Raw genomic sequence first — 23,728 nt, 5'->3', positions numbered from 1 at the left:
CCTGGGTTCTGACGAAGGTTTCAGCATCACAGACCTTTGCTGAGTCCCTCCGCTCCATTGGAGACCCTCTGGCTGTGCCCCCGGCGCCTGCCGCTGCAGCAGGTGCCCAGGGCGGGCAGAGCAGGCAGCAGAGCCTGTCCCTCCCTCCTGCCGCACACCGCAGGCATGATTAGCTCCTCCTGGGCTGGGGGCTTTGTTTGGCCTCAATCTCCATGTGAAATGCAATCAAGGAGCTGCACAGCTGATGAAAAACAGCTGTAAAGCCACCGCTGGCTCCTGTGGGCAAACCCAAGCAGAGCCACTCTCCCCCCCCCCCCCCCCGTGCTCCTTTTCCCCCCCTGCTGAGGGGAACCACTGACCCCAGCTTTGGGTCAGCAGTGGGACAGGGCCACCCACGTCCCTACCCGCAGGCCACCAGTCGGTCACCTCAGCCAGGGATGGAGGGATCTGCAAGGGCGTAATGGTGGATGGGGAGGGAGTCTACAGATTTAATGTGCCGTCAGCAAAAACAGGCTGACTGCTTTTTTATGGCAGGTCCTGCCGATTCCCGGGCTTTTACCCTCGCAGCCATTGCCCAGGACCAGGGCCTGGCTCTTCTGCAGCGCTGCCGCTGTCAGACAGGTCAGCACCGGAGCTGGGCTTTGGCCACAGGGCTCCCAGGGTCCTGGCACGCGTTGGCCTCTTTTCTCCCTGCGCCTAGGGCTCACGTGGTACTGATGCCCTGGCCGAACCTCGCAGGGGCTGGCAGACGTGGCTGCCACCCCCCAGTGCTGGGCAGGGGGAATTACCTTGGAGGGCAAAGATCCTGCCTCGTCAGGCGCTGGGCCCACGCGGGTGCCAGCAGTGGCTGCCTCACCGGCACTGGCGCTGTGTCACCGCCCTCGCCTAGGGGAAGCAGAAACTCCTGGTCAGCCTTTCAGTGCGAGCAGGGCCACGGCGCCTCACCAGAGGCTGCCACCCGCCGGTGCTGGGCAGAGGGGCCCACCCTGGCTCCTCTCCCTTCCCTCCCTCGGAGCGCTGGGCTCCAGCTGCCTCAGCTACAGGCCTTTGCTCCCATGCTGGTGCCTGCACCCCGGAGAGCCCTATTCCTGCCCTCTACCCTTGTCCCTGCAGGGCACGTGGCCTGCCGGCAAAGATAAACTTCCCTGGAAAGATGTCCAGCCATCCCATCATTTAAGGCTATGAACATCTGCATGTGCCCTCACCTTCCATGCCCCTGGCCACTTCTCTGTTCTTGGGGAGGCCTTGGGTCCCTCATTTCTGCAAGCTTTCACCTCTGTGTGGGGCTGATGCAGGCCACAAGGCAGAGGTGGCCATGTTCTCCACAGTGCCCATGTAGGGTAACGGGCAGTCCGGCCTCAGGGGCTGCAGATCAGCTTGGTCTGCTCCACCTGGGAGTCCTGCTTCAGCCCTGGCCCAGGGCCAGGCCCAGGGTTGGACAAGCCCTGCCCCATCCTGCAGGGGTGGAAATGTGAGACATTGTCTCCTCACCTGGACACCAGCTCTTCCTGCTTCTGCCTGAAGGTGGAGGAACAGCAGTGGGAGAGACGGGGCAAGCGGTACTGGGCCTAGAGCAGCTCCTTCGTTTGCCTTCTACATGCCATGTCCCACGCGTGAATGGAGGCAGCGTCCTGCAGACAGCTTCCCTTCAACAGCACATCCCAAAGTGATCTTCAGCCCCATCTTCCTCAGCCTCCCATTCCTTCCTCCTGCTGCACCCTCACATGTCCTGTCACCCAGGCCTTTTCCTGCAGCTCTCCTCTCCCTGCCAAGTTTGGCTCTCCCACAAAATAACAGGGATGCAGAAGCCAGATCATGCAGTTCGCAGCTCATGCCCCACCAGTCCCAAGGGCTGGCAGGTACAAGCTTGGCCCCTGAGGCTGAGTGGAGTGAAAGAGCAAAAGCTGTTATCAGTGTTTGGTTTTCTTGATTTTTAAATAAAATATACACTATGATGTATTCATTTCTTTAAAGCAGAGGCTCCTAACTTGCTAATGTCTCCCCCAGCATGGAGGAGAATAGGACAAACGCAAATCCCTTTTTCTTCTCCTCGGCATCCACTGAAGTACCTTGCAGACTCCCTGTTGCCTCCTCTGAGCTCACCAGTCTTGTGCCCAGTGCTGCCAGATCACTGGATTTGCAGAGGAGATATTAAAAAAAAGGAAGGACTCAGCTGTCTGCTTGCCAGGGCATGCACAGCTCCTCCCCGGTGCCAGGCCACCTGGAGACACATAGCTCAGGGCTGTCTCGGGGTCCTCCTGCAGTGACTGTGGCTGGAGGACAATGCTGCGTGAAGGGGTCAGCTGAGGGTTTTGCCAGACCGGTGTCCACACAGTGCCAAAGCATTTTGTGCTCAATGAACCTTACCATCTTGCTGGTTCAAACAGCTCAGTGAGTTTGCAAAGAGGAAGAAAAACCTCATTTCAGAGTGCTGAGCCTCAGCCTGCTTCTCACTGCAGCTTCAGCATCGCTTTCCTCTCTGTCCAAGGTTGCCTGGTGCAGGGGATCAGGCAGTCCCAGTGCTTGCAGAAAAGCTTTGCTGGGGGGAGGACAAAAACAGACAGAAATTCTGTTCTCCCCACCACCTCGAAATCTCTCACTGGCTCTAGGAAGTATTGGTTTGGGAGCCCCTGCCTCTGTCCCGTAACCAGCAACTGCTCTTTTCTAGGAGAAATGGGAGATGGGGCAGGCATACAGTCAGGGACAGTTTCCAGGGACAAGGCTGAGATTCCCATGAAATCCCTGGCCAAACTGCCACAAGAACTGGCAATCTTGCCTTCTCCTGCCACGAGCCCCCACCCCAGTGGGCTGTCTCTTCACAAGGCACTGCAGGGGAGGTAGTAGTGAACAGGAGGTGGAGAAACCTATTGATAGGAAGGTACTTGGTGCTGGTGTCTGAATAGTTTGATTTCTGACGGCCGATGTACGAATATCATGAAAGTGTGTGGTCTTGAGTCCTTTCAGTAAGGTAAGGCGGCATCAACGCACAGGCTAAGCCAGTCAAGCCCTTCCATGTGTGCAGTCCTACAGCTGGCGGGGCTTCCTTGGGTCCTCTGGAGATTGGAGCCAGGGCTTTTCTTTGGTCATGGAAAAGCTATCTGTGCATCCTGATCCACACTGACCTAGAGCAGAGACATGACTACTAGCTGTGTTGAAATGCTGGCCCTCAGGTTAGTCCTTGTTCTGTTTAGGTACAAGGGAACTTGTCCTTGGACATGTTGGCTGGATAGTGCTGCTTGCATCAGTGCTGGTACTGGCCTGGATTTGGCTCTGGGTGCAGAAAAGATTAGACTCCATTAGCTAAGCCACACCACCAACTCCTCTGGTGTCATGCTTGTCATGAGGACCAGGAGGCTAGTGTGCTACTGTGAGCTGTGATCTGCCCTGCTCTCCGCAAAGGCTGGGTGTTGTGAGCTCCTCCTGATGCAGTCCTGCCCTTCCTTCTGCAGCTTGTGGCATAGGGCTGCATCTTGGCTCCCTGCTAGAGGTTGGTGGAGAACAGAAGGCAGGTTTCACAGGGCTGTTTAAGATTTCAAAACTTGGATTTCACTCTACTCCAACATAAAACCCCTGAAATCTTCTTGAGACATAATTTAAATAATTTTTTGACTGGGCAGGACTGACTCAATCCCAGTTTCCTCTTTAATAATAGCATTCAAAATAAAAAAGCCTGGAACAGACTTTCATTTCAAAAGGCCAAACAAACATCTTACTGCTTGGATTTCTTCCCTCAGTGAAGCTCCAAGGCAACTGACCTACCAGGGCAGGGCCATCTGGTTTCAAGGGAACTGCATTCTCTGATGAAAATGTTTGGTTTACTCTTTCCTGACCAGCTCTGCTCATAGAGAGCCAGACTAGATCAGAGGACGGATGGAGGGAGACTGACAGGGTTTCCTATTTTTCTGTGGCATCAGAAGCACGTGGAGGAGAAAGGGGAGAGTGAAAGAGGAGGTCCTGCTTGGAAGTCAGTGCTCGTGACCCTGCACACCCCTCTCTGCAAAATCCTGATCTCACACTTCAGCTCCTTTCCTGTCTTGCAGCTCTCTTTCCTCAATAATTCTTTAAATTCAATAAATCTTTCCTCAATAAATTGTTCCAGCAATTTTTGTCATCTCTGGCATTGGGAATCCTGGTAAAGAAGGTCCTGGACCTAGTTCTCATCCCAGCAGGAAAGACACCTTGTTGATGTGTCACCAAATTAAGTCTTTCATAGGCTGGGTGAGATGTAAAGTTAGAAGGCTAAAAGCAGCCATTGGATGAAAAGGTACCAAGAAAGTGAGATTTCAGAGACGGAAAAATGAAGGTGAGAGCATCGGCAAGGCAGAGGTGAGGCGCTGCAGAGATCTAGCGCGGCTCCTGGCTTCAGCAGGTTAGAGGAGAGGAAGCAGGGAGCACAGCGGCTCGTTACACCTCGCTGCCGCAGGCTGTAGGTGGGACTCCAGCAGTTGGGCTGCTTTCCTCTACACCTTCTGGGCTATGAAGAGAGGGCACGAGGACATACAGCTCCAGTGTGAGCTACTGACCCAAATCATCCATTTTGTGCATACTTCCTAGGGTGTGTTTGGACAAAAAACTCAAAGAGGATCTCACAGGAGTGAAATGAAGTATAAGAGTCAAGGCTAGTTTTATCTTCCTAAAATACCTAAGGTCCTGACCTTGGCACCATCATCCAGTTTAGTTTGAGGCCTGGAAATGGCTATTTCTTTTCTCCCCCCTCCTTTTTTTTTTTTTTTTTTTTTTCTTTCAGTGATAGCCCCTGTTCCAAGTTGTTAATGTGTGTTTCCTGCCATAAGGTTCCTTGGGCTTATCTCTAAGGATCACAGAGTCAGTCAGAGGTTCCAGATCTGCCAGTAACATGAGGGCTTTTCAGATATACATTTGCAAAACAACTATCATCAGATTTCTCCTTTTGTAATGAAGTTAAACATTCAAGTATAGGCAAATTTTTTAAACTTTTTCTGTTAATGGTTTAATTTTCTTTCCTACAGGAATATGTGAGGTGGGAATGTGGGAGCTGGTAAACACACTGCTAAAGCTATGGAGACATTAGGAAAATACAGGCAGGAAGTGAGACAAAAATCTACATCTTCTGTCTCCAGTGCAAAAGAGAGAGCTGAAATGCCACACAAGTTTTTTTTTCTTCTTTAAGTCCCATATTGCCTGAAGTTCAACACCCAAAACAGACAGCAAGTCAGAGGAATGGTTTTTTTTTTTTTATGTTTTTATTTACTAAGGTTTTTATTGTGTTTTATATTGCAAACCCCACCCCTAGAACTCTTCCCTCCCTTCCCCCCAAAATAAAACAAAAAATAACAATAATAATTATTATAGTTCCACCTACTGAGACAAGCCTAGTGTTGACTGGGGTCCAGTCGGAGTAACTCAATATTGGCTACTGCACCGCTAAGAACGGGAAAATCAAACAATATCCCCATGGAAATCAAAGCAAAGGAACTCAACCGAATGAAGGATGTTCACCAGACTGGTGGATGGAACGCACGTCTACCAGAGACAGCCCTCAAGGTGTTTCTGTGCACCTCCATTTGTCTGAGTGTCCACAGGGGTTGTTGAGATTCAAGTAGCAATGCAGTAGTCACAGGACAGCCATCCATGAGGGCTTGGCATTGCTGAGCTGAAGACTTTTCCCACCTGGTTCGATTGCATTCCCAGGACCAGACAGCTCAGCTCCCAACCTCTTGCCATGCTCGCTCTAGGGGGCCCTCCAGCATGTGGGGAAACAAGACTGTTAAAGCAAATATTAAACTTAAAAAGATATTCTGAGTCTTCCTTCCAGAAATTGCCTGCTATCTTTGAGAATATGAGAGGTCTGTGAATCTGCTACACCTCCATCAATTAGATTCTGTTTCAAGATGAACCTGTACATATTTTAGAAAAGCAGGATCTGTACACCGTAATTATCACCTGCCAATCAGTCCTACAGGAGGGTCAAAACTGACATGTATTTTAAAACTAGGAGATATATATATATATATATATATATATATATATATGAGTGTGTGTGTGTGTGTGTGTGTGTGTGTGTGCTTCCACAGGTGCATAAATAGTTTACATATGTGTATAACTGTATACTATACATATAAAAGTATGTGTGTAGATATATATGTACCTATACAAACACACACACACACACACACACACACACACACACGTGTACACACCTCCTGCCACACACACTCACACACATATAGTTTTATGTAGCTAGTAGAAAAAAAACAGTTCTAGATTTCCCCTAACCCTTTAAGGAAGACCAAAGCTGATGATTACATCTGAATTCTGAGCCACCAAAGCACATGGAATCAGGAATGCCCAGTAATGCTTGCAGCAACATTCAAGGTACAGGCACATGTCAGAGTTTTGCAAACAATTTGGTATAAAAATCAGCTGTCAGCCAATGTTTTGGGAGAGAGTGGGGGAGTGGAGGTAAGGGGGACCAGCAGGATCTGTATTGTGATTATGATTATTACGTTGTTTTGGCACTGCTGCACAAGTCCTGCTTTCCTTCTGTGGGCTGGAGGTGCTTTGTGATAGCTGGAAACAGAGGGAGGCTGGACATGTTTTTCTAACAAGTGTTAGAAAAGTTGAGCACCTGACTTTTTATAGTGAGGTGGCCAGAGACACCTGTTGGGCTAAGGAAAAACAAAACAGAAAGAAAGGATTGAAATAAAAGAAAGGGAGACATTTGCTCTAGAGGTAAAGGCTGTAGCTTCTCGGTGCTGTGTGCACCCAATGGCCCCTTACTGTCTTCTTCCCACTTTAAATGCCTTAAATCAGGGGAGCCCCAAAAATCCAGCTCAAGGAGCCTGCCAGGCCCCAGATGTGTCCAGTGATGCTGCAACTGCAGGGCGAGACCAGAGCCAATGCAGGCTGTTATTGCTGGTGAAATCAAGCAAACAATTTCAATCCCCCCATCAGAGGAGAAGCATGGACCATGGCTGGCCAAATTTCTGGTTTGAATCTTTTTTAATGGTATAAACATAGTTGCAAATCTGAAGGATTTTTGGCTAGGCACCAATATTACCCTCAGTGCCTCAAAGCTCAAACTCCCCTGGGCTAAGGAGGAAGAGGGCTGGAGTGACTGAACCCCTCTTTTGGCTCTTATTCTCCCCGGTTCTTTTCAAAGCAGTCAGCCCATGGACACTGAGACATTAAGACTGAGAGAAGGTTAAAGTGCTGTCTCTTTCTCCATCCCTCCCCTTGCTTTGCACACCCCAACTGGGAATGCAGCACACATGCCTTCCAAACCACGGAGAGGCTGAGGGTTGGGCTCTTCCGCTGGGGCCAGCAGCCTGGCGTGCTGGCACAGAGATGGGACTTCTCCTCCCACAACCCATGATGCTTATGGAAATACAGCGGGGATATGCACTGCTCTCCCTATCACTTATAAGTATTATTTCTTGTTCCCACTAGAGCATCAGTGGAACGAGAAAGAGACAAGCATCTGTAGTCAGGCTCGTCCATCTCCTGGTCACCTTTATCTTCTTCAGATGGAGTCCAAGAAAGAGACAAACAAAAACTCAGCCCTTCCGCAATCCCTAGAGGGGACCGCATTAGTGAAACTCACCCCTCTTCTTGCTTCCTCTGCAACCTGCTGATCACAGGAGAAAACCTGGGAGGAAGTGAAACTTTCTTATGTGCGCAGTGAGCCATCCAAGTCCCCCCAGATCTAGGTGCTGCGGGCCAGGTTCACAGCTGGTGCAAAGCGGTGCGAAGCTGAGGCCAGCCAGAGCTGTTCCAAATACACCAGCTACGGGCCTGACCTGATGTTCCCTTTTATGGCCCACGTCAACCTTGGATCTTTGTCTCAACAGGAAAACCATTTTTGTGGCTTCTATGGCTGATCATTCATATGTTCCAGCTCAGGCACATGCCTTGTCTGTGCGTTACCTCGTTGGATTAAATTTTCCAATATCCTTTTGCTCCATGTATTAAAATATTCTATAAAATCAAGTGACCAAAAATCTATAGCTCTAAGAATACCTGGTTATCTTCTTTTTTTGTTGTTTTTTTCTGTATTTTTGTTTATTTCTAATCACAGTTAAACCTAAAGAAAAGAAATGGGGAAAAAAAGAGAAAAAAAAGAAAAAGAAAAAATGATTCATGAAGTCTAATCAGGAACTGAATTGCACGGCTGACATAACCAGCTTTCAGAAGGACTCCTCACAAATTGGAGGGCAGTTTGGATCTGACAGGTTCCAGATCCCCTGTGAGCACTATGGATTCTTTCCGCCCACCAGCAGTCAGAGAAGTAGCGCCTGCAGCACTGGCCCCAAACACCAGTGGATGTGGTAAAGAACCTGAGGACATCTGACGTGGTAAAGTCACACGCCCAGGAATTGAGCTACAAGGCTTCCCAAGAAGTCCAGCCCCTCCACCAGGGAAAGGAGAGAAGCTGGAAATGGATTCCCTAGAGGAATGAGGAGAACTTTGGCTCAGCGTCTGAGCCAGCTCTTGGGGCAATGATGGCTGGGAAGCAGAGATCAGCTTGATGTCCTGGCTCAGACGTCCTGGTGGCAGGGGTGGCGTGCTCTTGGACTGCAGGATCTGAGGAGGTGGGCTGGCGGTCTGAGACAGAAGCAGAGATCCGTGAGAGCCTGAGGCCCCGGCAGGGCCACACTGAAAAGTTCTTGTTGCCACTGGGCTCTGACTAGGAGGACTAAGGCCAGAAGGGGTATAACACGGAGAGGCAACACCAGACTGTTGTAGTGGAGACATGGAGGCAAAAGGTGACCTTTCTTGGTGGAGCTGGGCTATCGTTCCAGTTAAAGATCCTAATGCACTTGGATGTGTTTGGCACAGGCCTGAGGATGGACCACCAGAGGCCTGTGCCAGCTGGCTTAGGCTGGAGGATGGAGAATTGGAAGAAGGAGGGGGTTGGAAGTGATTAATTCCCCCCAAAGTCCCACTGCCCGAGAGCTGCTGTAACTGTCCCCCCTGCGGTGGTCTTGTGGTGGGCTGAAACTGGTTGAGAAGACTGGGGGGTGAATTTGATGAGAGCTGGGTGAATGATGTCGATGGGGAGCTAGTTGTGGCTTGCTGGAAGTGCCCAAATCCACTGCTGGAAAGGGGTGGCTGCTGCTGCTGTTGCTGCTGCTGCTGCATGGGTTGACCTGTCCCTAATGGTGATCCAGAAGATGCTTGTTGGAACTGGTTCAGTCCCACTGAGGATGTGCCACTCAAAGCTGGCTGGCTGGAGCCAGCTGGAGGGGATCCCACTGAGGCCTGGTGGAACTGGCCTAAGCCGGCAGAGGCTGAGAATCCTGCGAGCTGCTGGATGTGGAAGGAAGAGGATGAAGGGGTTTCTGCTCCTGGTGTATGCAGCTGGGATGGAGTACTGGAGGGAGAGCCTACAGCAGAAGGTCCAGTTGATGGGATTAGAGACTGAAGCCTTTTCAGCTGTCTTGGAGTCTGACTGGATTGCTGTCCCAAGGAACCCAAGACAGACACTGGAGGACGGAAGATGGCTGTTGGGAGACGAGGGTGGTGGGTCAGAGCTATAGCGACAGACGTGGTGGCTGCTGCAGCTTGCAGGGGCGCCTGGATCAGTGGAGTCCAGATGACAGGGGTGGGTGTGGATGCAGCTGCAGCAGCAGCGGCAGCAGCAGCCTGGACATTGTGAGCACAGTGTGCCATCTCTCTGTCGTGCTGCACAATCTGCTGGATGATCTCATTCTCCTGGTAGTTGAAAACACCCGAATTGAGGTCATGTTGGACTTTATGCAGCAGAATGGAATTTTTCTTACCTGTAGAGAAAGTGGAAAGAGAAAGAGTGATTCTGATATGTAAAAGCAAAGGAGGCATCCTCAAAGATTCATGCCAGACTTTCCTCAAATTGTTGGCACTGTCTACCTTCTACCTTTGTAAGGAAACTGTGTTGTCACAGTCTATTTGCTCCAGCAACAAGATGGCACACAACCCATCTTCTGCTTTTGTGGTATGACCGATAGACTTAAAAGATCCCACAAAACCATGCCTTACAGGACTCTGTCTTAGACAGCAGAGTCAATATTGAGGAGTTTGGGAGACTGGTAGTAAAAAACCATAAATCTGGAAGGTTCTCATTTTGTGCTTCACAATCTAAAAAGAGAACAGAAGACTGCAATTTTTATGTTTGCAAAGAAAAACCTTAACAACATAGTTCCAGTGAAGCCTGCCTGAGTCTTCAGCAACTCTCCAGTTGCTTTATCTGTCTCAATGAACTTGTTCACTTTGAAATCTCATACCAGTCTGGTAAATTGTTAACTATTTCATCCAAGCAGGCTTGGAGCCATCTCATCTATGCAGGTCAAACTTGTCTTGCAGGTGAAGTTTGGTGTTTGTTCCTACTTTGTCCCAGATTCAAGTCCTGGCCCTTATACAGTGTAACAGAGAGCTTTTGCAATCAAACATATTCTACAAAATATTGCTGAAACTAGGACCAAATACTGCAAGTTTTTCTTGAAGAAGCCTGATACTTTCCCAAAGATGTAGCCCACTGTTCTCTGGAATTATATACTATATACTCAGCTTCAGATTGCTCATGGAAGAAATCCTCAGCTGAAATGTAGGTCTGTTCGATTTATTTATGTTAATTGGGCCTTTCATTAATGTGTCCTTAGCTAATGCCCAGCACTTCTGTTGCACTCAAGATCTTGTTATGCTTGAAAATAATCACCCCATCATCCTCTTCTATTGGGCAAAGCCAGGCACAGATCAGCAAAGTGATTTATCTCAGGTTTCATGACAAATTGAATCCCAGATTCCTGCTCTCATCACGTTACTCCTCATTGCTCAGTGCACCCTTGCTAAGCTAGTGAGCTGGCTCTTCAGTTCCTGCTTTGCAGAGGAAAAGCCTCCAGTGACTGAGCACCAAGAGAGCAACTCATGCGCATGGAGTGTTCCCAGCAGAAAGGGCTCAGCTGCCAAGCTAAGGTTTGTGGAAAAATACAGTATCCCCCAGACAGTGCCCTATTTTACACTCTGTGCTAGGCCAAACTCCAGCAAGGACACATGTTGGAGCAATGTGAAAGATTATGAATGAAAGCCCCCTTTCCCCATCCTAGAGGGTCTTTGCAAGTGATACAGTCCAGGAACAGGAGAGGACCTGTGGAGAAAGCATGGGGAGATCCACTGCAGCCAGGAACAGATCACACTGTTCCCTGTGTGAACTGGCCCACTTGTAGCTTTACTCTTTAGGAAATGGAATAGGAGGATAGAGAGGTCCTTGGGATTTGGATGCTTAGCTCTGATCTCAAACCATCCCAGGGTTCAAAAGAAACATTCTCCCCTCCCAAGTCATTTAAATGCATGTCTTTTTCCTTAATAAGGACGGTCCTTCAATATCTAGGAGTACTGAAATGTTAAGGTCATGGTTAAAACTTGCTATCTGAGAATCTCACGGCACATTGCAAACCATTATGGGTGAAATCCTGGCTCCAGTGAGGTTACTGAAAGTTTTGCCATTGACTCCAGTGGGGCCAGGACTTCATCCTAAGGCTCGCAGCTCCCTAGGAGGAAGAAAGTCAAGCACTTGTTTCTAGCTGAAGGGAAATTTCCCTGTGAATAAGGGACAGAAGGACATCACATGCCAGAAAAGCTCAGCTGGCCCAAGTGAGAGCCCTCAGACATGCTGCAGTTACCATCTTACGTGGTTGTGAACTTCTAGCCCCAACTTTAAGGAAACTACAGGCCAGTGAACCTCATGTTCCAGCTGGACATTTTAGCCTGCAGCAAAATATTAGTTCAGCACTTTATCTTTTCAGTGGGCTGGAAAATATGGCGTAATGAGTTTGTCTGGCCTTAGAGCGCACCTAGCACTGAAGGGACACGCTCCTGGAGTGAAGGACCAAACCACTCAGTGCAGGGGAGGAGTGCTGCCAGTGATGCCCTTTCACTAGAGCACAATGCCTTCTCCAAGGAGAGGATTTCTGATGTAGACAGGCGCTCTGCACAACAGCTTTCGTATCTGCATTCCCCTAACATTCTGAAAATGGGTAACTATAATGGCATTGATTTATGAGGAGCTAGTGCCTATACACTGGATTGAATGATTTTCTTACAAAAATAGGGTTCATTAGATGTCCTGTGCTTGCCTTTTCAAGGACCCTGCACCCTGACAACATATGCCAGTTTGACCGGATGACAGCACCTGCATATGGGCTTCCCTTTAGCTTTTGCTTCTTGAGGCTGGTAGGAGTTGAAGGGTTCAGCCTACTACACGCACAGCTCTGTGTGTGTGTGTGTGTGTGTGTGTGTGTGTGTGTGTGTGTGTGTTTGCATGCTGGGCTCCCTGGTTGTGTGTCTGTACACAGCTCATTTTGTGGCTGAAGCTCAGGGGGTGCGTGTAGAAGGGTCACCTCTAGAAGAAGCACCAGCCAGTTTGTATCAGAGCAAAAGCTGTATTAACCTTCCTCCTGAACCAAATGTATCCTCAGGCTCTGCACCCCCTAGCAAACCTCTGCTCTGATTCAAATGTCATTTCTGCTGGCTCCTGTCTGCTCACTTCTGGTTCCTATTCAGGACCAGAGCAAACAGACAGCATCCTGCCAGCCACAGGGGATTTACAGAGCACGAGAGAGCTGCAGGTATTGAATGGAGGCCTGGATCTGGAAGGGCTTCTCTTTCTGAATTTTAATCCCCAAATCATGTCATCCTTTAAAAATTAAAGGCTGGCAGCACAGCTCATGCCAAATTACAAGTTTCTTACAAACAAAGGCTTGTCCATTAAACTTGTCTCCACTCTTTCATGAAACCACAACTTTCATGATAAGTCAACTGTTGACTAAGCCCACGGTGTGATATTTGACTTTATCCCATCAGATACTCTGAGAAGAAGCTTCAATCTTGCATATGCTAGCTGCACCCCTACTAAATAGAGTTTAAGCTGGTCAGCTGACAGTTTGCAAGAAGGAATGGTTAAGCGTGGCTGGCCATACTGTGGAGTAGTTCCCAGTAAGATTCCAGAGAAATCGCCTTTCAACCCCATGCTAGTCAGAGCTCAGATCTTTGTGCACAGATGACACCCAGATTGGTGGGTTTTTTTACAGTATGGTGTATTATCTTTTATATCTGTAACAGATGAAGAGTTAGAGTTTAAGGACATGACTCTTACTGTAGCCAGCTGTAAAATCAAACAACTGGTAGCAGAGAACTTACTTAAACCACACTCAGAAGAGGGTAGCCGGTGTCCTGAAAAGCAGTAATTCTGAAAAAGGCTTGGTGGGGTCTTGAATCTAACTAGCTGAGTTCCAAAGCTACCTCCAACAAAAGGTGGGACACATTGCACAAATAAGGAGGAAATTATCAAGCAGAAGAAGGGAGATACTAGTCACTACCACATATAATGCTAGGAGGACCACTGGCATACAGTGCAATGTCCCAGTTCTAGTGGCTGGCTGCAAACTTGAAAAAGCACAGAAAATATCCACAAGAATCAGACTTGGAAAACATCAACAGATAAGGAAGTACAATGTATTCAGCTTTTTCTCATAGAAGAGGTGATGCTATCACAGGGGTTGGTGTAGAATTTGTTTTTTGACAAGTCCAGATGAAAACTAAGGAGCAGATTAATCGTAATAGTAGCTAAGCACTGGAAGAACAAACCAAGGGGTATTCTTTCACATTTTAAAATCGAGAATGGATCTCTTATAAAGGAGGATACGTGGTTAAAACAACTGAGAAGAGTGTGATACGGTAATTATTGACTTAGGTTCCTTGCACAGGGCTGTGCAAATGCTCAGACCAGGTAAAGCTTGAAATCTGCAGCTCCCTGGTCAGCCTTTCCAGCAGGCTGAACTGCACCATAAAACCAAACCACTGAAATGCTGGCAGAAGTCTGATTCTGGATCTGCAACTGGTGCCTGGGGGACATGTCTGCTGTGGGTAGCGCTTTGGGATGCTTAATGCGTTTGTGTTTTCCCCACTGCTAATCACTCCCTCCGAAAGAGCAGAAAGGCATATGGACAGGTGCTATCTTTGAAAGAAACACCAGCCGTGGAAGGCCAAAGCCAGAAAACAGCGTTCTGAGCTGCTGCGTTACTGCATCCAGTACTGCTCCAGAGGGGCTGGAGAGCCTGGCTTCACTGCAAGCGCTGGTGTAGGATATTTGTACAGTGCTGGTGTTATTGTATACCAGACTGGAACAGCCAGCACTGGGTATCCCCATGGCAGACAGATCCTGATTCTTCCTGCAGTTCATGTAGCCAGTTACACCAGGGGGAGTATGAATGTCAGCTTTAAACTCAGAGCATTTTTGCAGTGAATATACAATGAAAGGGAGTGAATGGGGCATCAGGGAGTCAGACTGAGCATATGCAATGCTTTCCAGGCAGTATCTTCTAGAATCACACACACACTCGCAAACAAATGGGATCCCAAAGAGCTGCTTAACAGAAACAGAAATACTCATCATTCCAAGTCAGGAGAAAAAGAACAATCTATCTACATAAAATTGATGGGTAAGAAAGGATCTGGCCAGCACACTTGAGGTAAAGAGGGATTCAGACTGCAGGTTTGTAATCATCCTCTTTCTGGAGTTGAAGGTACAAATCCCAGCATGGGCAATCTGTAGCTATCCTGCACCACTGCAAGGTCAGGATGCGGATGGGAGACAGCATGCTGAGTTCAAAGCAGTCAGGCAAAAAAGCTGCCCTACCACATTTGCTCTCATGATAACATACTGGAGAAAACCAGGCTGAGAAGGAATGGCTAGGGGTACAAGAATGAGAAATGTTGTAGCTGTTGCTAACGCAGCTTTCCAAAAAGCTCAATACCAGCAACTGTTCTGTGTTTCCGTCATCACAGCGAACACCTCATCTCACTCTTTAATTCCATGTCACCTGTCTCTGGCTTCTGATTTGCTTGTCTGTGCTTGAATAGCCTGTAATTTCCACGGCTGCCCTCAATCTGGACAAGAACCCAGAGTGATGTTAATCAGAGCTGCACGGATGAATTGCGCGGCCTGATGTTTTCATAACCGGAGCTCTTGACAACCCAGAAAGAGCTGAACAGCAGACCCTGGTTATCCTTGGGAGTGCACTGAATAGAGAACCTGCTAACATCTTCCCAACATGCGTATTATTTACTGAAAAATGATTTGATCAAAGCTCCTTAAACTTATGTTGCACTGACAAAATAATTCCAGCAAAAACCCTGGAATGCTTTGTTTTGTTAATTTTTAAACAGAACATTTCAGTCTTCCTTGGAAATTACACTACATTTTAATACTTTCCTCAGCCCAAGTCAAACAAAACTATTATTTATCAAAACTGTTTCATTTGATCAATTTTTAATTTCTTTTCTGCTTTACAAAGAAAATCTCAAATTTTTGCTTTTTATGTCTCCAGAACATTTTACAGAATTACTGAAAATGTTCCTTTTTATTTTTGAAGGGGAGAGGAATTTTTCAAAACCATTCTTCAAAATTGTAATTGGCTAGCAGACTGAAAAATTGTTTCCACCACTCTAATTAACTGCATCATTTACATGATGCTTCTACACAGCGATATAAGTCTTATCAGTTGCTTCTGGGGGAAAGCCTCCTTCCAGCCAGCACCAGTTTACAACAGGCACCCAGCAGTGTGCTGCTGGGACAGACATTTTCCTGGGAGGTTTGACTAAAGTCCTGCAAGAAACGTAAGCCAACACTGGAATGAGACAGGAGGAGTGAGTTTGCTTGGGGGCCAGTGGTTCTGAGATTATTTCTCCCCCTGATTTTATTTATGAAATTGCTTTAGTTTCAAATTCATTTTTCCTGCCCTGGATTTATTGCCACTGCACCTGCCTCGAAAGGAGATCACTAAATACAGCAATCAGAGGAATGAATGGCTGATTAGTCTGGCTCTGTGTAACCCTAATTGCAATGACTGCAATAGAGTCCTGTAGTCTTGCTACACCAGTGAGAGGCTTCATTAGGGGAGGGGAAGGGGCAATCTTGCTTCCCCTTCAATTTAATCATGGAAGCACAGAGGCTATATGTTATCAGGAGTTTCTCCTCCTATGCTGTTTATGGCACAGGAACTAAAATGCTGAGCAAAGTCTAAGATACTCGAATAAACAATCCACCCAAGCATGGCCTCTAAACCCCCAAATACTATGCAAATTTATTGTGATTCTAAGGAAAGCAGTAATTTTAATTCATTACATTTTGTTGACATGTGCCATGAACTGGAAATCCAGCAAATGTTTTGTTTTGGAAATGTCAAAATGTAAAGGATGTTGACCTTGGCGTCCTGGCACTGGAGAAGTCTGTCTATCCGGTCTATAAGACAATCTAGGACCCTAGGCCAACCTGAGACTTGGGGTTTTCAAGTTCTGCTGCTGGGAACAGCTCTTGGGGGAAACTGGTGAAACCTGAGGCATTTGGAGATCAATAATTTTAATACACCTTTGTTTCATCAGAAAATTTCTCTCCAGCTCTATTTGTGAGCTCTGGATTCGGGGACTGTCTTCCTGTTCTGTATTTGTACATGATACAGCACAGGAGAGCCCTGATTCATGCTCCTGGGCACTCTCCAAATAAATCAGGAATGGACCCCTGGATGATCTTCATGTGAGTAGACACTGGGGATGGGGCGTTGCCATGAGTATTGATTAATCAGAGTTTGGAAGCCTTTGGACATCAAGTCAGTCTCCAAGAATTTTAAAGGGCTGTTGCCAGCCCCAGAGCTGAAACCCTGGAAAGCTGTGCTGTGTTTGGGATGTGTGGCGAAAGGCTGGGTCTGGAGCAGGGGCCACCTCCTCAGGAAAGCTACTCATTCTGCAAGGCTTAGGGGAGGCTTTGAAGTCACCCAGCTTCTCCATGAGACTACACTGACATCACCAAATTCAGCTCCCCAAAGACATTGGTTTATAGAGAACAAGGAATTAATTCCATTTCAGCAACTCCCGCTCTTGCAGAGCTCGGGGGAGAGCTACAAGAACTGTTTTGACGTGTGTGTGTGTGTGTGTGTGTGTGTGTGTGTGTGGCTACAGTAGGGGATATATTTAAAGCTGGGCGCTGCAACTTAGTGTGGTGTCCTTGCTAAGGGATGATTCCCAAGGCAAGGAACTCTCTGCCTCCTTTGCTGAAGAAACTGTTTCTGCTGTTCTAAGTGTTGGCCCTGGGTGGATCACATCTTTCCAAATCATTCTGCCACGTTACAAAATCCTGCTCAGATCTGGACTCAGGTCCTCTGAGGTGAAGAGCTGCTAGGTAAATGCTTCCACACATCTGTCTCTAAACGTCTCATCTGCTTTTATGGGGGAAAAGCACTGCTTTTCACCTTTCCCTGCCTTGTGCTGCTTTAGTGCTTCTGGTGGAGCAGGCAGTTATATGTCTCTAAGCACCTGGGGACGTTTTAGAGGCATTCATGCAGCAGCAGAAACCAAGCTCAGATCCCTTTTATCCAAAATCACAGCCACACTGACCTGAGCTCATGGAAGCCATTCCTTAACCTCAGCAGACCTCTGACCTCTGTACATAGGGAGAGCCTCAGCCGGAGCAGGACCCCAAGCGAAATTTGGACTCAGAGGCCCAATTATTTTTTAAAAGAGTTAAGATGCCTGTCCTCTCTCCCAAGAGCCTCTTCCACGGCTGACACAGCTCACCATTCCCAGTCCTATGTCTCCTGAGTTCTTCACTCTTAACCCCCTTTCTTTCCTCAGGGAGACCTACAGCCCCATTCTCTTTTCTTCCTAACTGCTTAGGACACATGTTCCCTGCCCCTATCATCCCATGTCCCTGCCTCCCAAAACTCCTACTCTGCATCCTCCCCAGGAGACACAAGTCTCAGCGCTCACTTAGGCGCTACGTAGCCGGCATGGGAGCCATCAGCAGCTACCCCATATTGCAGCTCCCCGTGCTTGGTTACTCTGAGGTGTTGTAGTTCAAGGCCCCTTACCCTGCTACAGAAGAGAGATAAGCAGCCTTTTTTGTGTCAAGGGACAAGTCTCTACTCACAGGAGTTTCTGTAGGGCAAGCGGCGTGTGACAACCTGAGGAGGGGAGGACTGGATGATTCCCAAGCAGCTACTTAGGCTGGATGTACCTCTGAACAGGACTGAGGGAGCTGTGTAAGTGCCAGCTAACAGAGCAACAGGAGCACAGTTAATGTACTTAGACTATAAGGACTCAACAGCACAATTCATTTTTTTATTCCCTTTGTACAGCTCCTAGCACCATATGTTTTTTTTCCATGGCTAGACAAAAATAAATAACATTAACTAGTACTGTGGATTCTAATCCGTCCCCCAATTTTTCTCACTGCAACAATGGATTAAACACAGGAAAAGAGAAGAGATTTAGAGCCTGAAAGATGCTTCTAGCAAAGCTGCCAGAGCTTTGAAGTGGATTGGGGTTTGTGAAATTGTGGAGACTAAACTAATAGATGTTGCTCCCTTAACAAAGAATTGCCAAGTCAGATATCCTCAGCTGCAGATAGCACACAAAGAAAAACGGAGAAAGGGCCATGTGATTTCATAAAAAGAGCCAGCACTCAACAATAATTCTTCTATCAAAATATCAAAATCAGCTTTCTGTTGTTAAAATTCTGCACAGACACAGGGGAAATTAGCTGTGACTTTATGTTCATTTCTCTTTTCATTCTGTCTAAGTCCACCGGCTGCAGTTTAAGAATTCAGGCCACTGAATTGCTTTCTGAATTTGCATGTATTTGAAATAATCTCACTTTATTAGGCTGGCTTATGCCCTGGCCTGCTGTCAAAGTGGCCACCCCCTGCCACATGGTTACTTCTCCAAGGCCCGTTCTCTTCTTATTATTCATGCGACGGGGTGCTAAATACCCCCCTCAGATCGCTGGTTGCAGCAAGAAGCTCACAGCACAGTGCAGGTATGAAGGTGGTCTTGCCCTCCTCCGCTTATGGGTTACCTGGGTTCTGGGCTGGTCGTAATTCACCTTGCTGCCATCGTCCCCAGAGGGGCAATACAGCAACTGGCAACTGCAGGCAAAGCAGCCCTGGACGTACTCATCACGCTGGCAGCTTGCCACAGCTGCTTCTGCGCCCCCGGGGAACCCTTCTGCAATGGGACGATGTTGGCTGGAGGGTCTCCACCAGCTCTTGCCACTGTCAGAGCCTTAGAATCCGTGTATACAGGGAAATTAGCTGGATCAGTGATTTCAAAATAATTCTTAACTCCTAGTATACATGCTTTTTTCCTAATCAAGCCCGACTTTCTCTTAAATTTCTCTCAAAATTAACCCGTAGTAAACTGCATTAACTATCATGTAAAGGTCAGCTCAATCTCAGCAGCTTCAATTCTGAATAAGAGCATCCACACAGAAGTTGAGTGCACTTAACAAATCTGCTCTAGAAATTAATTTAGATTAACTTTTCTGAGAATCTGGCTATGTGAATACACTACAGACTTGACGTGCAGTTCTTGACAAACTGCTCTACAGTAGTTGCATTTCTCTCTTGCTAAAGCCATACCATTTGAACTCTGGTGGCACATTTAAGTAGAACAACATCCCCTTCTCCCCTGCTTTGTCCTCACCAAGCCTGTCTGGAGCTAAACCTGTACATATGGGTGTATTGCAGGAAAGCCAGACCCTATATGGAAAGGGAAATGAATTGTATCAGGGTAGAGCCTGTTGGACTGGAACAGTGAACTGAATCAGTTGTCTTATTACCATCTTAACAAACAATAATTAGTTTAAAGTTTAAAATGGACAATTCCCTATTTTTCCAAGAGGAGGTTTTCCCTCCCTGTACAGCTCAAGCCTTACTGATTGCATCCCCTCTCCCATAAACCTATTAGAGATCTCCCTAAGTAAGCGGCACCTCTTTCAAGAGATAGAACGTAACCTTTAACTGGGCTAAACTGCTGTAGGTCAAATGATACATAGAGAAAAATGTATCATCTGATAAATCTCATAATAGTTAAACAACATTTAAATTAAATTAAGCCTATGATGTTCTTCCCTCCTGCTCTTTACACTTATTCCCATCATACACAGCTCTGTAGAACAAACACAGAACATACAGAGCAAATATTTTGTGAATATACATGAACGGGTGTAAGAACTGTGCAATTCTGGAGTGTTTGTGATGCCCTGTGCTGCCTGAAGCACAGTGTCCTGGCCATTACCTATTGCTGGAGACTAGAGCCAGAGAGTCTTCTTCTCCTCAAGTGGCAGGAGTGCTTGAGCCTGGAGCCAAAGCTCCTGCACTCAATTCGCAGTGCCCTACAGGAGCTGACAGCTGTGAGAGGGACACATCCTGGCGGACTCTGGACTGATGACATTCTGGCACTGGTTTTCTGCCAGTTGTGTGCTTTGCAGTGTGGTCTGCAGATAGCTACTGGAGTGCACTCAAGGCAGGACGAGTTTCCCAAGTTTAGAGGTGCAGGAAGGAAGCAGGTCCTACTTTATGTAATTAAAGAGGTGTTTGAAAATTATTTAAAAAGGTGTTGGACTGGGAAAAATGTTATCTGAACAGGTTTTTTATTTTCCTGCAAATAGGCAGTAATTGTGGATGTGGCTCTCTCAAAAGTAAAAATAATCTGGTGCCTCAGGGGACTCATGGAGATGGTGAAACAAATATATTGCATCTCCTACCCCCCCCAACTCTCTCCCTCAAAATCGGTCCTGCTTGGTGTCTCCCAAGTATCCTTTTGTGGTACTTGTGACACCTGCCTAAAAGACCCAACTCTTCCCAGAGAACTTGCACCCCGTAAGGTAGACTTGTTTGGGAAAAACTGATGTGACCAAGGTCACCTACAAGGTCAGCTGCAGGTCTCCTGAGATCTCATTTATCAGTTCCTACTGCCTCTTACTGGGGTGTCTTAGGCTTTGTTTTCCTTCTAGAGTTGCATGAGATAGGGTATTTCCATAATCAAAATTTCCAGTTCATCTTCATTAAGCTGAAATCATTTGCCCTCAGTCATGGCTGGTGGGTTGTTGATATTTTTGCTTAGGCTAAACACACAATACTCTGAGTCTGGGCCTGCCCTTCAAAATTAAAAGAAATTTAAACACCTAAGTCCTGCTTAACTTCAAGCTCCTAACCTGCAAACACCTATGTCTGAGCTAGATAGCATTCCCAGGGTATGATCCACCTAAGCCATTTTAGATAGCCACTGTAGGAGAAGATAAATCACACTCTAGAAATGCCATTTCTCTCTGCTGACCATAAAAGAAGTTAAGACTGATTCAGATGCAGATGTCTGCACTGTAGTGTTGGAAATGATGGGAAAGGGTTTCTAGTCAAGAGAGCACAGTGGTATTTGAACTCTGATTCCTCATAAACAGCTATGTGTGGGGGTTATTCAGTTGACTGGAGAGGACACAGTACAGGAGAACCTGTGTTATCACTTGTTAGCCACTGCTGTCAGCTGCTCAGTAGTTGGGTAACAAGATTCTGCCTATTTAAAGGGCTGGGCAGCCTTCAGTGTGATTTTGAAATAAAACTTTCCCCCAAAGCACACACATTCTAAAACTATATATTAATCCTGAGCCACAGGAACTTGTATCTTTAAATCACCTGTGTCTCTATCAGCAGCCTTAAATAAGAACTAATGTAGCCTTATGATCAAATCTGCTTGCTCATCTCATATGTGCTGCTCTTTGGGGTTACTCACCCGAGCAAGGTGAACAAATCTGGGACTGTAATATGGATACAGTGTAAACTTTATGCTGAGTACATATTGTTTTACATATACACATTTTAATCCCTTTCATTTATTCATAAGATTTTGCATGGCACCTGATATGAGGGAGTAGGCAGCTAAGAAGCATTCAGAGACTGAGCTCCACCTTTAGTTACTATTATTTTCCCTGTAGAAGAGATGAGGAGCTGAAGCACAGAGCAAAGACGTGACAAAGTCACACAGGGAGTCTGTGGCAGAGCTTGGCACAGATCCCAGATCTTCTAATTCACAGTTCACCTACCTAACATCAGACCAGCCAATCCTCTGAGGCAGCAGATCCCAGAGTATTAGTCATGACCTAGGCAAGCGGGGTGCAAACCCAACAGGTTTTCAATTGCAGAAGTGTGATCATGAGCTGAGAAATAGGGTGTCCAGTGAAAAAGCTTAGGAACAACTATTTCTGTGGCTTGTCTACATGGCAAAGCTTTTACCACTTCTACTACTACAATCTCTTGAACAGACACTCTTGTACCATAACACTACTATCAACAAAATACTGTTGGGTTAATATTTAGAGACTGGTATTGTGTGGTCTTAGCTTTTCTTTGTTTTTTAGCAACTGCAGTGCCTGGAGGAAATGCAAGACACTCTTAATCCAGTGTTAACTAGGATCCTTGTATCAAAATATATACATTTCAGGCTACTGGGAGTGAGAAATTCCTGAAGAAACTGAAAAAATAACTTTCTTTGGCTTCAGAATATGCTCTCAGCTCTCACCAGTGACCTTGATATGGACGGTAAGCAGCTGTATGGAAGACATCTATGATATTTATTACAGCATAACAAACAATGGAAAATAATTGCCCCCCAATATTTTTGAACTCATCAATGAACTTTGATATGACAATATTCACAACCCGTACTGTACTTACTTTCACTGAACATTTGAGTGGTTGTGTTTTACAAGCGCAAATACTTGTGAAAATCTAATTTTAAGCTTCAGTGGTCACCGAAAGCCAGTTTCAAAGCCAGTCAGGGAACAGAATCATGCGACTTATGTAACTGCCTGACACATCACAAACTGGGACTATTCACAAAGGCTGGGCAGACAAAGAAGTACTCACTGGAGAAACGATCAAATCATTTCAACATACAAATATTAAGAAAAATTTTACAGCTCAGTCAAGAACAAGAAAAAGAGGAAAGTTTAATCAGTGATATATTAGTCTAATTTCCTTGAGTCTCAGTCTTCGGGTCCTGAGCCTGTGGAGAGTTATGCATGTGATTTTCTGCAGCCTGCGGAGTTCTTTAGAGTTTGAAATTACCCCGAGAACAGAGTTAAGCAGGGACACAAATCTTTGCAGAATCCAGGCCTTAGTCAATTCTTGGAGAATAATCCCTTTCAGTCTTTAAAGAACTCTGCAAGTGCAAAACACCCGGGAAACCTCTTCCCCAGACGTGCATGACCCAGGCAGGATGCCAGCATCAATTCTCATTAACAGCAGAGGTTAGCAGGATACATCAACAAGCTCTTTGCCAGAGCCATCGATGCAGCTGACAGCACTCCGGGGGGCTGTGCCCTTCCTGCTGTGGCACTGCACATCTACCAGCAGGAAGCGATGGGGACACACAGCGCAGGGTGCATCTGCCCCTCTCTTCCCCGCTCTGTCTAGCCACAGGCTTTCAAACGGCATTTGCTGCACAAAGTGAATGCCTCATTTCACCTCCAGTCAAGCAGCACTGCTCCTGGTGCTTCAAGGAATGGGGTCTTCATGTTCTCATCCTGTCCCTCTGCTACCTAGACGAGCTTAGACCATGCTCTCCAAATCCCCTGTATAGCGGCTAATCCTGTAAACACCTCTCCAGTCATTGTGACCGGATGGACGGAGATTTTTCTCCCTGCCCTCTTGCTTCCTCACTGCACAGGGAGAATACTTGATGAGTCTATCCTGGTACCAGAACATGGATAGATCCCTCTGAATCTTTTCATGAACTCAGCGAGGCATGGGCTTCTCAAGGACATGCTGTCAGCTGCGGAGAAGGGAGTTAGTGAATGCACGACTGACTTGAATAAATGCTCCCATTTGCTTCCGTCTTGTGTGCAGATGCTGAGCTGAACATATCATGAACCAAAAATATGTTCCTG

At 46.8% G+C, this 23,728-nt stretch overlaps 1 protein-coding gene across 1 annotated transcript in view; it reads right to left on the bottom strand.

The window, feature by feature from the left end:
• Nucleotides 1-8,178: 8,178 nt before the first annotated feature.
• Nucleotides 8,179-23,728, bottom strand: part of HCN4 (hyperpolarization activated cyclic nucleotide gated potassium channel 4) — a 112,130-nt gene continuing 96,580 nt past the window's right edge. Inside the window, exon 8 of the mRNA XM_067305484.1 lies at nt 8,179-9,761. Within this exon, the coding sequence (XP_067161585.1) occupies nt 8,179-9,761 (1,583 nt within the window). The remainder of the gene's footprint in view (nt 9,762-23,728) is intronic.

Source organism: Apteryx mantelli, chromosome 15, assembly GCF_036417845.1.
Source record: "Apteryx mantelli isolate bAptMan1 chromosome 15, bAptMan1.hap1, whole genome shotgun sequence".
In the NCBI taxonomy this organism is placed as follows: domain Eukaryota; kingdom Metazoa; phylum Chordata; class Aves; order Apterygiformes; family Apterygidae; genus Apteryx; species Apteryx mantelli.
Note: the sequence above shows the minus strand (reverse complement) of the source record. Positions and strands in the feature narration are given on the sequence as shown.